This window comes from Salvia splendens, chromosome 3, assembly GCF_004379255.2.
Source record: "Salvia splendens isolate huo1 chromosome 3, SspV2, whole genome shotgun sequence".
Classification (NCBI taxonomy): Eukaryota; Viridiplantae; Streptophyta; class Magnoliopsida; order Lamiales; family Lamiaceae; genus Salvia; species Salvia splendens.
In genome coordinates, this window is record NC_056034.1 from 27,891,000 (window position 1) to 27,906,734 (window position 15,735).

A 15,735-nucleotide genomic window follows, 5' to 3' on the forward strand; every position below is an offset into this window, starting at 1 on the left:
CCAATTCCAACAACAAGAAAAGCGTACAGCCTGGTCAGACGAGAGGCTGTGAATGACAAATTGATGAATCCAGAGCCAACAGCCCTCACCGATATCGGAGTTGGATTAGGGGCTTTCGACCGAAATCAAACACAGATACCTCCACCGCCACCACCACCGTCCCGGAACTCAAATTATCGAAGGGATGAAGATAAAAGCAAGCTAGCGTGTACCCATTGTGGAGGCAAAAAGCATACGAAAGATACATGCTTTCATATTCACGGATTTCCAGAGTGGTACGAGGATATGAAGAAGGCCCGACAGGCCCGGAATGCCAATCGGAACAGCAGCGGCGGCGGACGGGAAGCAGCGGCGATCACGGTCGGTAACCAAGCTACCTACACCGAAAGTCCGGCGGGCAGCAAAGGCTTATCGACCGCAAGCGGCGAGAACAGATCGGAGGAGAAGGCTATAGCCTCAGTTTCGGTGGCTAGAACATGGTCGGAAGGTGAGACAACGGAATCGAACACCACCGGCGACGATTTACCGATGGCGACGGTTCCCATGGCGGCGAGGGTTTGTGAGATGGGGGCGGCGAGGGTTTGTGAGGGGGGAGCGGCGACGGAATCCTCAAATGAGGATTTCCAATCTATTAACACCCATACTCCCTGGAAATTCCAATCTGACCCCAGAACACACCCCAAATCACCAAAAATACCCCATTCCCAAAAAGCCTTCGAAAATACACCCCCAGATTTCGACAAATTTCAAACCGACCCCTACCCTACCTACATATCCGAAATAGGGCCCAAAAATTCTAATAATACCCAAAATAACCCCCAAGCTGCTAAGACCTTGCAAATTGCACCCCACAATCCTATATCTTTCCAGATTCAAATCCCGACTCAAAATTCATTTGACACCTTAGCCTGTTCATCCACTTCCACATCCGGTCCAAAGGATCCACATTGGATTTTTGACTGTGGGGCTAAAGACACAATTTCATTCGAAGCCTCTGATTTCGTAACCATATCCAAATCAAATAAAACCTTTGTCCAAACCGCCGGTGGGAACCTCGCTCCTGTTCAGGGGGCAGGCACAATCAATGTTTCACCAACTCTGCGCCTATCTAACTGTCTTTTTGTTCCTACATTATCACATAAGCTTCTATCCATTAGTCATGTGACCAAAGAGCTTAACTGTAAATTACTAATGCAACCTTATTTTTGCATGTTACAGGATATCAAGACGGGGACGATAGTTGGGCGTGGCACTGAGCGAAGCGGACTGTATTATGTGGACGAGATAACCCAACAGAGTGTTGCGATGCTTTCTCACGGACTGGCAGACAGACAGGCTTGGCTTTGGCATCGTCGGTTAGAACATCCATCCATAGGATATTTTCGCCTTCTTTATCCTAAATTAGGTATATCTATGCAATCTTTTCATTGTGAAACTTGTTTACTGGCCAAGAGCCACAAACATTCATTCAAGTTGAACAATACTCGTATGAAATCTCCTTTTGCTTTGATCCATTCTGATGTTTGGGGTCCTGCCCCGGTTATTGGGGGTCAGGGTTTTTGCTTTTTTCTCTTGTTCATTGATGATTATTCTCGTATGACTTGGGTTTATTTTTTGAAAAATAAGTCTGATGTTTTTGAAAAATTCACTGAATTTTATAGCCTAATCCAAACTCAGTATAATCACTCCATCCAAATTCTAAGGTCAGATAATGGGGGGGAATTTGTCAATACAAAAATGCGAGATTTCTTTTGGGATAAAGGCTTAGTTCACCAAACCTCTTGTGCCTATACTCCGGAGCAAAATGGGGTAGCAGAGAGGAAAAACAGATATATCCTAGAAATAACCCGAGCCCTTCTAATTGAATCCAAAATACCAAAAACTTTTTGGCCTGAGGCTATAGCTACTGCAGTGTACTTGATAAACCGTTTACCCACTGGAATTCTTGAGTTTAAAACTCATTTTGATGTTTTCTCCAAACATTTTGAACTTCCATCATCCTTGTCTCTTGAACCTAAGGTGTTTGGCTGTTTAGTCTTTGTCCACATCCCCAAACAGGAACGTACCAAATTTTCACCCTGTGCCCTCAAATGTGTGTTTCTTGGCTATGGAAAAAACCAAAAAGGTTATAGATGCCCAGCCACTCGACGTATGCATACCACCATGAACTGCGACTTTGTTGAGGGAGAGTACTTCTATAGCCAATCTAGTGCTCAGGGGGAGAACCAACCAGACAATAGTCCCGATAGTGACCTACTAAATTGGCTACCTTTACCCACTCAAGGGAGAAACCGAATAGGAGAAGAGCAGCCAGAGCCAAACCCAGTCATAGACGCCGGTCCAACAGAGGAAGTTAGCAGCACCGCCGGGCCGTCAAACCCCACTAGTCAGAACGTGGAGTTAGGTGACATCGATCAACAGTCAACCCCGTCTTCGATTCCTGAGGTAAACAGTTCTGATATGGATATTGTACTTCCTGAGAATACTAATGAAACCAGGAACAATGGAGACGCTGGTGAAACTAGCGGGAGAAATAGGGAATCATATGACTTGCCCATGCGGAGCACTAGGGGAATTCCTCCCCGAAGGTATTCACCGGACTGGAAGGGAAGAAAGGCCAAATATGCAATAACTAATGTTGCACAGGGACAACTCTCAGAAATGGCCAGGGCATTCGAAGCAACACTGTATGAGGAAGAAGAAATCCCACAGAAGTTCGAGGAAGCTGTAAAACATAAACATTGGAGGGAAGCCATGAAAAAGGAGATAGATGCTCTCAAAAAAAATGGAACATGGGAGAAGTGTACATTGCCTCAAAGAAAAAAGACAGTAGGATGTCGATGGGTATTTACAATTAAAAGAAGAGCTGATGGTTCAATTGAGAGGTACAAGGCGAGACTCGTGGCCAAAGGATACTCACAAGTATATGGGGTAGACTATGACGAAACCTTTTCCCTAGTGGCAAAATTGGATACCGTTCGGACTCTACTGTCTGTAGCAGCATGCAAGGATTGGCCCCTACACCAGTTCGATGTTACAAATGCCTTCCTTCATGGAGAACTCGAGGCAGACAAAGAAGTATATATGGAAGTCCCTCCAGGATGTTCAGTTGAATTTGGAACCGGACAAGTATGCCGTTTGAGGAAAACGTTGTATGGGCTAAAACAGTCCCCGAGGATTTGGTTTGGAAGATTCTGCCAAGCAATGTTCAAACTAGGATTTAAGCAAACCCTGTCCGATCACACACTCTTCACAAAGAAGAGAGATGATAAGGTGACATGTCTGATCATCTACGTCGATGACATGATCATCACTGGAGATGATGTTGAAGAAATCCAGAGTCTAACAGAGAACTTGTTCAGAGAATTCGAGATGAAAGATCTTGGAGCACTGAAGTACTTCCTTGGAATTGAAGTGTTAAGGTCCCGATGCGGGATTTTCTTGAGGCAGAAAAAATATGTCTTGGATCTGTTGGTAGAAACAGGCTTATTGGAGTGTAAGCCCGCAGAAACTCCCATGATCTCAAACCATGGATTGAAAATAGAAGAAGGAGCTGATCTAGCTGACAGAGAAAGGTATCAACGATTAGTGGGGAGGCTCATTTACCTTTCACATACCCGGCCGGACATCACATATGCAGTTGGCGTAATTAGTCAGTTCATGCACAAACCACAGGTTGATCATATGGAGGCCGCCTTAAGAATCGTTCGATATTTGAAAGGAACTGTGGGGTATGGAGTGTTCCTAGCAAAAGGAAAAGACCTGGAGGTCCATGGATACACTGACGCTGACTGGGCAAGCAATCCAATAGATAGAAGGTCGACAGGGGGGATACTTCACATTCGTTGGAGGTAACCTCGTCACTTGGAGAAGCAAGAAGCAGAAGGTAGTAGCTCTATCCAGTGCTGAAGCCGAATTTCGAGGAATCAAGAGCGGACTCACTCAAATAATATGGTTGAGGAGACTGTTGACAGAAATTGGCTTCCCACCTACACGGAAAAGTCAACTATTTTGTGACAACAAAGCAGCAATCAGCATTTCAGAGAATCCAGTACAACACGACAGAACCAAACACGTGGAGGTCGATCGCCACTTCATCAAAGAAAAACTCGAAATGGGTACTATAGAGTTCCCGTTTGTTAGATCTGAAGAACAATTAGCTGACATACTAACCAAAGCAGTCCATCCAAAGATCTTCAAGGAAATATTGAGCAAGTTGAATATCGGAGATACCGTTACTCAACTTGAGGGGAGTGTCAAATTACAGGAATCAAGGAGAGAAGATTAGGGGATTGATACAATACCCTAAAATAGATTGATATGCCATTAATTATTTTTCCTTAGTTAGGAATTATATTGTCCTATATATTGGGAGATATGTAACACATACAAAAAAGCAATAAGAATTACCGATTCATTCTCTCAAATCTTTTCCTCTCTTCAATATGCATTGCCACAATATCGCCTCTCTCGATTACCATCGATAAGATAACGGTGAAACTTCTGATGGAGAAATTGGAGGAATCTGGATGCGGCATCGGAAAGAATTTCATAAAGGCGCGAGGAGGATTGCTCCGGTGGATTCACCAGGGGATCTGGGGTATGTATGTCAATTGAAAATTTTGAAATCTGTACTACTACTACTGCTGCTGCTGTATGAATCGAAACAAATTTGAATCGTGATTTGGATTAGATTGTACTGTGCCATAATCACTTGCAATTTCAAGATCAAGTGGAGGAGCAAGTGATGATTCACGAGCTTATTCACGCATACGATGACTGTCGTGGTGCTAATCTCCACTGGAACAACCGCGCTCATCATGCCTGCAGTGAGGTCATTCACTTTTAAACAAACTTTATTAGGAATTGCTTTGTCATTATTTGAATTTGAATTTGAATTTGTTGGAGCAGATTCGAGCTAATCATCTGAGTGGAAACTATGAGCTTCTCCGTGGTTATGTAAAGATGATGAGCCTGTGAGTTTCATCTTCACTATATAATATATATGGCCATTATGTTTTCTGAATTATCGATATAATACGTGTTTTTGGCTTATAGGAATGTGTGAAGCCAGGAGCGATGCAGTCGGTAACTGCAAACCCATACTGCTCCGAAGTAGCAGCAAAGGAGGCGATTGAAGCTGTGTGGAGTACTTGTTATAACGACACAAAACCCTTTGATAGAGCTTGAAACTCTCACTGGAAACTGTGTGTACGCTTTTGTGCTTGGTCAAGCTCCTCAAACCCAGAGAATCCTCTAGATCACAAGGTCTAGGAACTCAGAGGATCCTGGAAGTCTCGGTCGTCGGACACACAAATTCTGCGTTCAAAACCCTCAACCCTCTATACTATGAATTAGTACAGGGAAGTTGGGATCGATCTCACGAAGACAGATGCGTAAGAATGCATTTAAAAGACTCTGGAAAGGGGGTTGGCTGCTGCCACACAATTTTGGGGTTGAGAAAATTATAACTAGGTTGGGGAATGAAAATTGGCTGACACTAGACCTAGGAAACAGAGAACATCATGCAATCATGGAACATCATCTTAACTTCAATATCTCAACAAACCTAGCAAACCGCTACCTAATCTAGCTAAACATGAATCAAACATGCAGTGCAGACCATTTCCCGAAAACAGTAAAGTACGGATGAAAAGCTGCAAATAACTAACTATGATGAATTTAACCAACAACGTTATGCATCTCGTCACCTGATTCAATCTTGTAACCAATAACGTTAACCAACAGAGTAATAGCCCAGATTCAAACAGAACATAATAATTCGGACGTCGGAAACTGGCGATTAATCGGAAACCGAACAAATCTACTTCTACTAGACGAAGTAAACAGAAACACAGAAACGAGTCATCAAATTCATGCAAAATCAACCAACTCTGTTTCAGATCCACACGTCGAACGCTTAATCCACTCCAGATCCAAGCAATCCGAACCCAACTACGATAAAAAAACAACTCCGATTTAACAAATCCACTCCGATCAACAACAATCCAACCACGATTCAATTCCAATTCACCAGATCAAGTGCGAAAATCATCCATTCAAGTAAACAACTCCAAACTCAGAATCAAACATCAGCATGACAGAAAATAGAAATTCCATAGATAGATAAGCAAGGTTCAACAAATAACCAAAGCCGAGCTTCGAACAGTGAAGACTCGGTAGAATTCTGAACAGAAAAACGAAATGAAAGCGGATAAATTGTTTCTTCACCCTACACGAGGACGGTGGTACACAATAGCCAACTGAAAATGAACCTAACCCCTATAGATTCTCGATCACCCCAAGTGTGTGTAGAAGTGTGTGAAAGTGAGCTCAGAGCCAAAAGTATATCCCCCAAAAATCCCCTCCAAAAAAATCCTCTTCCAAAAAAATCCTTTTCCAAAAAAAAATCATTTTCCAAAAAAATTCTCTCATGTATGTTGCGTGCTCTCTCTTTTATAGACATGGAGGCGATCTTCTAGAAGCTTTCTCTTGAATTCTCCGTTTTGCCCTCCATCTAATGATCTCCTTCGTCTGGCAATTTTTCTTCATTCTGCTCACTTTCTCCTCAATTTCCTTCGCCAGGTGATTATCTTCCTTCCTTCCTGGACCTGGCGATTTCTTCTATACACCTGGCTTAAAAAGTGTGTTAGACCCCGCAAATTGTTAAATTTAACCTCATAACCGATGCATGAAATTAGGATAAGAGCTCCTTGACATGAATGTCGCTTGATGATTTCTCACTTCTCCTCGTCGGAAATTATAATGTTTTTCTTGCTTTCAGCATCAATGATGATGTAAAGTTCTTGGTGTATTACGTGATAATAAAAATCACATGCTAAAGGAGTATGTTAATTGCGAAAACTCTTAAATTGTTGACATTATTTGGAGTTTCGAGCTTATGGTAGCAATTACATATGCTAATCATTTTTTGTTTCTGGCATATTTTTTACGTCCATTTCTTTCTGTATAAATCTTATGTTGTAGATGCTTGAGAATTTAATGGTGTTATTCTAGCATGCCAATTGTTTAAAACCGATCAACCCAACTCATACAAACTGTCTTAACACAAGATTTGGTGACACTATCAGAATGATAAATAAATTAGAAATATATTGATGCAAACAATCAACTGTTGCTGATTGAGAAAAAAAGCTAGTATTTTCTGAAAATAGGGAAAGTACAAATATAGCACAAGATCTTGGACCAAGCCACAAACAATGATTCTGGTGGCACAATTCCTTAAGCTGATGATCCGGGGCCTAATAGCAATGGTGATTCCTTCTTCCCATTCTCTGGTTTTGGATCCGGATTTCGGTTTGCAGCTAAAGCTCTAAGAGGCGGCTGGAAATACTGGCTCACTACATCTGGAGGAGGAGCGTCTTCTCCGGGGAGGGATAGAAGACCCTGCTCAAAAAGAGGTGATGGCTCATTGAGACAGGCTTTCCAAAGAGAGTCCACAAGCTCTTTTTCCTCTTTCGCAGCTCCTAGGTCATCGAGAGACATCTCACTAATCCCTTTGACCCTGTCTTGTAGGATCTGCTTCAGTTTATCGTCATCTTCACTTGAGGTATCAGGCTTCTCTTCTCTCTCCCGAGCTAGATCAAGAAGGCTCCTAAGTGCAGCTTCACGCACATCTGAATCCTCACTCGATGCAAGGTGCATCATGATGCGAGGAAATCCAAGCTCGGATATGACACCAATGTCTGAATGATTCTCGCTAAGTAAGTAATGGATCAAGTTAAGGGCTTTCCTGCACAAGAGTTACACAAGATATAATCAGCCTCAACTTTGGGCTAAACCACAGTTCTTGAAATTGTTCGAATAATATACCTTTGAAATCTGACACTCTCAGATCCTAACGCGTCTCTTAGTGCAGCATAACCATTAGCCAACCGGAACGCAGCGATTCCAGACTTGTTATGCCTGATCAGAGCTGCAAAAAAAAACTGTTAATCTCGACTCTCGATAACATGAATGTACAATGCACATAACAAACAAGATGATGCTTACAAGAGATTGCCCCAAGTGCTTTCGTTCGAACCGTAACATCTGGATCAGAAGTGAAGTTTGTAAGCAGTGGCTCCATACCATTCGCTTCCATCACCAACTGTTGGCTCCTGGGATTGTTTTGCACGACCGTGCTAACAACATCGGCCGCTTTCGCCCTAATATTAGGGTGCGAGTTGCGGAGGTAGTCAAGGAGAGGAGCAAGACCACCAATGGAGTGAAGATCTAGCCAAGAGCAAAAACATAGTAAAAATCAACTGTATCTTTGCATCAAAGAATTCTTCAAAACAGATTATTATATATAAAAACTAACCATTAGCATTGTCTATAGATTCCACATGCTCTTGTAGTTCATCCAACATATCTACACAAGCAAGCAACAAAATTGAAAAGGATTCAGAATTGAACCTAATACAAATCCAACACTGAAATTGTCAATTGTAACTATAAACACCTTCAACATCTTGAGGAGTCACCCCCTGAGACTCCAAAACCTGCTCTGGGGTTTTCATAACAAGTGTAATATCCTTCATTCGCTTTATAACATCGATTGTTTGCCCTTGCATCGCCTCCATAAACCATCTTCTATCCTCCTCGCTGAATCCAAAATTAAATTAATTACTATCGAAACAATACTTTCAATCAACTAATTAAGTAATAATTTTAAAAACAGACAACAAATTGGCAAAGAAAAAAGGTTTAAAAGAATTGGGGAAATATGAAAATACCTCAAATTGCGAGAAGTGTTAGTACCGTCGGAGTGGGAAAGACTCCACTTGAGCAAACCTTCCCAATTAGGGCCTTCTCTTGCCATGGTTTTGCTTCACAATCAATAAACTACAAGGATTAACGTTGATAAAAAGTCAGCAGTAACATTAGATTTATCGGTGAATTTATAGTTTTCGTGGGAGAATTTGTGGAGGGCTTCTCGAATACCCTTGAAGAATCGAGATTTGGCAAGCGGAAAGTGGGCTGGGGCCCAAACCTACAACTTGTTGGGCCCTAATTTTAAATGTTCGACCAAGAAATACACATAAATTTTACGAAAATTCATTTACTCCCTCCTCCGTTAATAAGTTGTCCTTTACGTGCTTTCACAAAATATTGTCCACTTTACTTTTATGCAATTTTAGTAGATTTATCTTATTTTCCACTAACTTATTACACTCATATACTATTATAAGTATTCAATTTGTAATATTGTATCTCAGATTAAATGTGTAGTGTGTTTTGTTCATGAGATTCAATCTCACAATTCAATCCCATATGAATAATCATGAGATAATTAGTTATAGCTAATCTCATATGACTAAAATAATCTCACAACTCAATCCTAAATTATATCTTGGTATTATTTTATTTAGGAAATCGAACACAACCTTATAAAACTAATACTCCATTTATTTCTCATTAATTGGCAAATTTCCGTTTTTGTCTGCCTTCAATTAATTGGAACCCTTACTTTTTAGTACTCCCCCCGTCCTAAATTACTTGAGTCATATTTCATTTTGGGTTATCCCAAGTTATTTGAGTCATTTCTCATACAAAATATCTGATCTCACTTACTTTATTTTTTCTTTACTTTACTTTCTCCTACTTTATTCTCTCATTTAGTTTATTTTATCTTTATTTAACTTACTAAACACCACTTTCTTAAATTCCGTGCCGAAAAGAAACGCCTCAAGTAACGTGCGACTGACGTACTCCCTCCGTTCCATAGTAGTGGAGGCGTTTCTTTTCGGCGCGAGATTTAATAAAAATGTGTTAAGTGGGTTAGGTAAAAGAAGAATAAAGTAGAAAATGAAAAAGATAGAGAGATGAAGAGAATAAATGAAGCGAGAGTAAAGTAAGTAAAAAATGTGTTGACTTTTACTAAAAATGAAAATGACTCCACTACTATGGAACGTAACAAAATTGCAAAACGACTCTACTACTATGGAACGGAGGGAGTACTACTTTTGGTAATGGATCTCACGTTCCACTAAATTATTTCACTCAAATTTTATTATAAAATTAATATAGATAAAATTATGACTCACGTTCTACTAACTTTTTATTACATTTCTGTAAACTCGTATCAATTTTTAATACTATTTTCTTCACATTTCTTAAAATTAAGTGGACAAAAGGGAGGTGAAGAAAAAGTTGTAAAATTTCCGGATAAGGTGGGGCCACATTATCCAAATTGCAAACTCAATTTCATATGATGATGTGTTGTTCATCGCGTGTCCACTTACATCCCCGATCACAAAATCTGTGTCACTATTAATATAAAATTCCGAGTCAATCTCTGCAAATAAAAAAACAAGCTGAAATGGCGTCGGTCGCTCAATTCCAGGCTCTCTTCGTCCCCTCAAACTCTATCAAAAAACCATCCTTGAATGGCGGAAACGCATTCTTCGGCTCATCAATCTCTTTGCGCCGTGAAATTCAGAAAATCAGACAGAGAAAGCAGCTGACGGTGGTCGCTGCTGTCGGAGATGTCTCGGCCGACGGGACTGTGTATCTGATAGCCGGCGCCGCCGCGGTGGCGTTGCTCGGAACTGCTTTTCCCATCCTCTTCTCCCGCAAAGACACGTCAGCATAAATTAAAAATTACACTTTTTTGTCATTGGATTTTATATTTATTGAGTGTTTAACTTTGTCCTTTTATTATTAATTGTAATTGTAATTGTAATATGATTATCAGGTGCCCAGAATGCGACGGAGCGGGATTTGTGAGGAAAGGAGGGGCGGCGCTGAGGGCAAATGCGGCAAGAAAAGATCAGACTCAAATTGTATGCGCTCGCTGCAATGGTCTTGGCAAGCTTAATCAAATTGACAAATAGAATTCTTATTATGTTTCTCCGAATTTTAAATTGTATTCTTCTTTGCTTCCTCTCAACTTAATAATCATGTCCATCAAATATTTTAATATCTAAATTTTCTTTGTCTTACGTTGATATCATGGGATTGAAGGTTTGGATTTGAAATTGTAACTTTCGATTCCAAATTCATTATTTAGTATACACAAAACATGTTTCACTTTGAAATTAAATTTATAATTATAAAGGCTCTTGATTCTACAATTGAATTAGTATTGGATCTAATATAAAATTGAATATTTCTCACACTTTCACTACAAACACATAATACACGCGGCAACATTGCGAACACACTATGTACACAACAACACAATACAACACATTCGCGCAAATACGCGAGACACGTCGCATACACTCGCCTCACACAGCTTACTTAATTACATATTAATAATGTAGAATTACTTTATACATAAAAATATATAATGTGAAAAGAATATTCAGTTAAAAGTTAATGATAAATTTTGATCTATTAAAAAATAATTTAATTAGAGGTGAGAACTCTGCCCTAAGAAATTCACAAGCATGCTCAACAATTTATGTATATGGGTAATGAGTTGAGGAAAACATTCTATAAATGAAAATAAACTATTTTTGTGGAATAGACGTAAAATGAAAATGTTTCTTCTTTTATGGGACAGATGGAATAATATATAAGAATAAATAAAGTTATTATTTTTACTGCAATACAATTGATGTAGTGAAGTGGTAAAGGAGCGAACCTTGTATCCGATTGACCTCCGGCTTAGTAGAGGAGGAGCAACAACGTCATCACACAGTAAAAAACCGTGTCTCTTTTCATTTTTTGAATTGATAATAATTATGAAAATATTAAAATATCTTTACATTATCTTAAAATTAGTGGGCCCAATGCCCCTCCATGCCTTAATGTTCCTTTGTCTTTGATGAAGACAGTTATACATAGGGGTGGGTCGATACGAAATATCGTATCGAAAACGTTGTATCGTATATCGTATCGAAAATATCGATATGAAAGAATTTCATATAGTTATCGTATCGAAAGTTTCGATATATCGAGCTTTCGATATGAATAATATCAATATCGTTATCGTATCGATATTTCGATATATCGTACCGAATTTTGATATATCGATATATCAAATTTCGATACGATATATCGAAATATCGATATCGTATCGAATACCTGTATATCGAAAATTATAATTTCAAAACTTAAAATTCACAAAAAAATTAATAAAACTTCAACACTATAAAATTAATAGTGTTCTTATCTCTATAATCAAAATATAACACAACCAAGTACAATTAAATGGATTTATATATATTTATAATTTTAATAGTGTTCACCAACCATTTACATTAAACTCAACTTAATTTTAGTGGAAATATCACATCAAATAATTACTTTTATTTCAACCATTAACATTTAACTCAAATTCAAAAGAATATTCTCACTCACTAATTTTTTATACTTTTTAATCATACCTATATAATTTATCAAAATTACACACTAATTCCAAGTATAACAATTTGTCTATACTTAAATTAAATTATATATTTAAATTTATTAATTAACATAACTGTGAAATCTATTATTTGTTGGGAATAACTATAACTAACCTAATATTAATAGAATTAATTAGGTTATTATTTGTTGGGAATAAAGTGAGGATTGGGAAGCAAAAGGTGTGAGCTGGCTAAGGGAGTGAGTTAAGTTGTTGGAGCAGGTTAGATGACACACAATTGCACACACACATTCTACATTCTCTCAAGCGGATCACAATCAGCTGAGTGAGAAGGACAGAAAGCCGTGGGATTTTGAGCTTTAGAAATTGGTGTATGTATTCTTGCGCTTTGTTCTTCATCTTGTAGTCTGTTCCGTGGACGTAGTATTCATCCGAATTACGTATATGCTTTTGTGCTTTACATTTCTTGCTGTTTCGCTCTGTGCTTGATCATTCCATCCAATTACATTATTTCTCATTTTCTTCCTCATTTCTATCGCCCGCCATTTGTGTTTTTCTTCTTGAATTTTTATTTCTCTTTCCTTCCTTTTTTTTTCTATTTTAATAAATATAGAATGATTGGATTTGAACGTAGTAATTCATAATATAAAAAGTGTTTTGATATAATTTTACTATAAACCTAAAAATATACTCCATCCGTCCCCCATAAGGAGTCCCAATTCTTAGCGGCACAGGTTTTAAAAAATATTAACAAAAGTGAATGAAAAAAAGTTAATGAAATATGAGTCATACTTGTATATATTAGTTTTAAATGAACCATAACTCCTATTCACGGACGGACTAAAAAGGAAAAAACGGGACTCCTATTTGCGGACGGATAGAGTATATTTTAGTTAAAAACCTAATTGAAAAATATAACTAGCATGAGATATATGAAGTATTTAAAAGCTCTAATATAAATAGATTATGATCTATTGCTCGAAAATAACACTAACATTTTAAGTTACATATATTTATTAATATTAGTAACGATTAAATTAGAATGTTGTAGTATCAAGTATGGTGGTGTTCAATTTTCTAGATAAAATAATACTATAAGGCCAGTTCCGTTGTGTATATTAATCTCAAGATTAGGTTTAGTCCATTTTTGGTTGGTCGTATTATACCTTTGACTTAATATCAGATTAAGTCCATGATGAACAGTCACTAGAAAGTCATCAGGGCCGGCCCCCTATGACAAAATTAATCATGGTGTACAAATAGTTAACTTTCCATATGTACCATTTACTAATTCATCAAATTATGACGAGAAATTTCGGAATATGGGTTTAAATTCGCTGACCTTTCGAGATAAGGGATTAAATTCGCTTACCTTTCGAAATATGGGTCCGTGACATGTGAATTTTTTGGAATAAGGGTTTTATATCTTTTTATATTTATTCTCTTCATTTTTCTTATTATTTCCCTTCTAATAATTATAGATTTACTAAACTATCCTTTAACTCATCTCTCAAAAAAATTTTATTTTACCTCCCTCCAAACTATTTGCGCTCCAATCTTAAAAGTCAATCTTCTCTCTCAAATTCTCACGTTCACGCTGCCTCCGCCTCCACCTCCACCTCCACCTCCACCCTCCACTTCGCCGCCACCTCTTCCTGGCGCCTCTTCACCGTCTCTACCTCCACCTTTCAACACCTCCGCTTCCACTCTTCGCCGCTCTTTCAAATTCCGATCTCGAGCAACCTCTCCTCAATCCCATCAACGCGTAATAATCCACGTTTCTGCTCTCTCCTCCGGCTAGCCTCTGCTTCAGCTGCTGGATTTTAGCCGCCAACGAGCACAATTTCCCCGGAATTTCTCTGTATTGAACCTTCTGCCGCTTCCAAGCAGGCCCTAGCAATTTCCGGTCACGCAAAATCGAATTGTACAATAATTTCAAATGCTCTAGATCGTGGAGGCTGTCCGGCAAGCACCTTATCGATTCGACAATGCTGCTCTAATGGCCAGCGCCTCGATGCAAGACGTGTCCAGAGCTACTAGGGCTCTGTTGCAATCGGCGATGGCCTCTGCGATTCGTCCGGCCGATCGGAAGGCCGAGGCGCGGTGGACGTAGCACTCTGACAAAAACCCCTGTGGCGCGCCCCGGCGCCCGTCAAGGATTTTCGTGAAGTGTCTAACGGCTTCGGAGTAGAGTCCTGCATCGAGGGCAGCGATCGCGGCCGTCTTGCGGCAGATAAGGAGCTGGATGCGAGATGCTCTCAAATTCGGTCTTCGGAGGCCTCTCCGGCTGGTGATTCTCCACCTCCGCTTCCACTTCCAAACATAAATGATGAAGAACGGCGAAGAGTGGAAGCGGAGGTGGCGAAGGGCGGAGGCAGAGGCAGTGAAGAGGCGGCGGCGAAGTGGAGGGTGGAGGTGGAGGTGGAGGTGGGGCGGAGGCGGAGGCGGCGTGCGTAAATCGTTTGGAGGGAGGTAAAATGAAATATTTGAGAGATTGGTTAAAGGATATTTTAGTAAATCTATAATTATTGGATAGAAAATAATAAGAAAAATGAAGAGAATAAATATAAAAAGGTGTAAAACCCTTATTTCGAAAAATTCGTATATATCGGACCCATATTTCAAAAGTAAGCGAATTTAATCCCTTATCTCGAAAGGATAGCGAATTTAAACTCATGTTCTGAAATTTCTCAATTATGACCGCCATTCTCCATTTTACAAGATCGGCAGCATAGAATTAGATTTGAGAAGAGAGAGTGGAAAAAAGCTATTAGATTTGGGAAGAGACAGAGAGAGAGGAAAATGATGAACGAATTCGTGCATTGGTAATTTCAAATTATGTGATTAACGAATTGTGCGATAAATTCTAATTTTTCATATATGAAAATCTGGGTAAACGTTTTGTAGAAATTAAGGTTTTAGTTGATTGGTACGTGGAATGATTTCACATGTTTGATATTTATCAGCATCATTTTGGCTATTTTCTCATCATCGTTATAAAATATTGGGTGAATATTTTGTAGAAATTTGGTTCCATGGTGTCTTGCCTATTAGAATTTTGTGATCCAATACAGGTTTTAGAGGATAAGTCTCGTCTTCTTTTCCAAATTGAAGTAAAATTTTACTGATACTTGAGTTTAGTTAGTTGGTGACATCTCATTTTTCTTCAAGTTTCAATCACTGCATAGGAAAGAGCCAAAGGCCATGACATGGTTTTCTGAACTGTTGATATGCTAGAAGCCAATTATCAGCGAATGTATGAATTGACTGGAGTAATTTTTATAAGAACAACTTTATACTTATTCACCCACTTTAATTTATTTTATATGATCAACTTACAACTTCTATTTGGGCTAATGTTTTTATTTTGATTGATTAATTATACATATCTTTTGATGTATGATAGCCTAAATAGC

General features: G+C 39.0%; 2 protein-coding genes across 2 annotated transcripts; one reads left to right on the forward strand and one right to left on the reverse strand.

The window, feature by feature from the left end:
• Positions 1-7,093: 7,093 nt before the first annotated feature.
• On the reverse strand, positions 7,094-8,903 carry LOC121797470 (hsp70 nucleotide exchange factor FES1-like). The gene is made up of 6 exons (XM_042196233.1): positions 8,739-8,903; positions 8,465-8,607; positions 8,324-8,374; positions 8,014-8,235; positions 7,834-7,936; positions 7,094-7,753 (listed from the first exon to the last, which is right to left on the reverse strand). The coding sequence occupies exons 1-6, from the start codon at positions 8,822-8,824 to the stop codon at positions 7,243-7,245; spliced, it is 1,116 nt and encodes a 371-aa protein (XP_042052167.1). The 5' UTR covers positions 8,825-8,903; the 3' UTR covers positions 7,094-7,242.
• A 1,338-nt stretch (positions 8,904-10,241) lies between these two features.
• LOC121793844 lies at positions 10,242-10,952 on the forward strand. Its single transcript, XM_042191878.1, has 2 exons — positions 10,242-10,587; positions 10,700-10,952. Exons 1-2 carry the CDS (start codon positions 10,325-10,327, stop codon positions 10,836-10,838), a joined length of 402 nt encoding a protein of 133 aa, XP_042047812.1. The 5' UTR covers positions 10,242-10,324; the 3' UTR covers positions 10,839-10,952.
• The last annotated feature ends 4,783 nt before the right edge of the window (positions 10,953-15,735 follow it).

What these genes read in the sequence shown, in the direction of transcription:
- LOC121797470 (XM_042196233.1), bottom strand. Translation starts at nt 8,824, where the DNA reads ATGGCAAGAGAAGGCCCTAATTGGGAAGGTTTGCTCAAGTGGAGTCTT. An exon ending in GACTCCTCAAGATGTTGAAG is followed by an intron (nt 8,375 to 8,464) that starts GTGTTTATAGTT and finishes TTGCTTGTGTAG; the next exon opens with ATATGTTGGATGAACTACAA. An exon ending in AGCACTTGGGGCAATCTCTT is followed by an intron (nt 7,937 to 8,013) that starts GTAAGCATCATC and finishes TTTTTTTTGCAG; the next exon opens with CTCTGATCAGGCATAACAAG.
- LOC121793844 (XM_042191878.1), top strand. Translation starts at nt 10,325, where the DNA reads ATGGCGTCGGTCGCTCAATTCCAGGCTCTCTTCGTCCCCTCAAACTCT. An exon ending in CTCTTCTCCCGCAAAGACAC is followed by an intron (nt 10,588 to 10,699) that starts GTCAGCATAAAT and finishes TATGATTATCAG; the next exon opens with GTGCCCAGAATGCGACGGAG.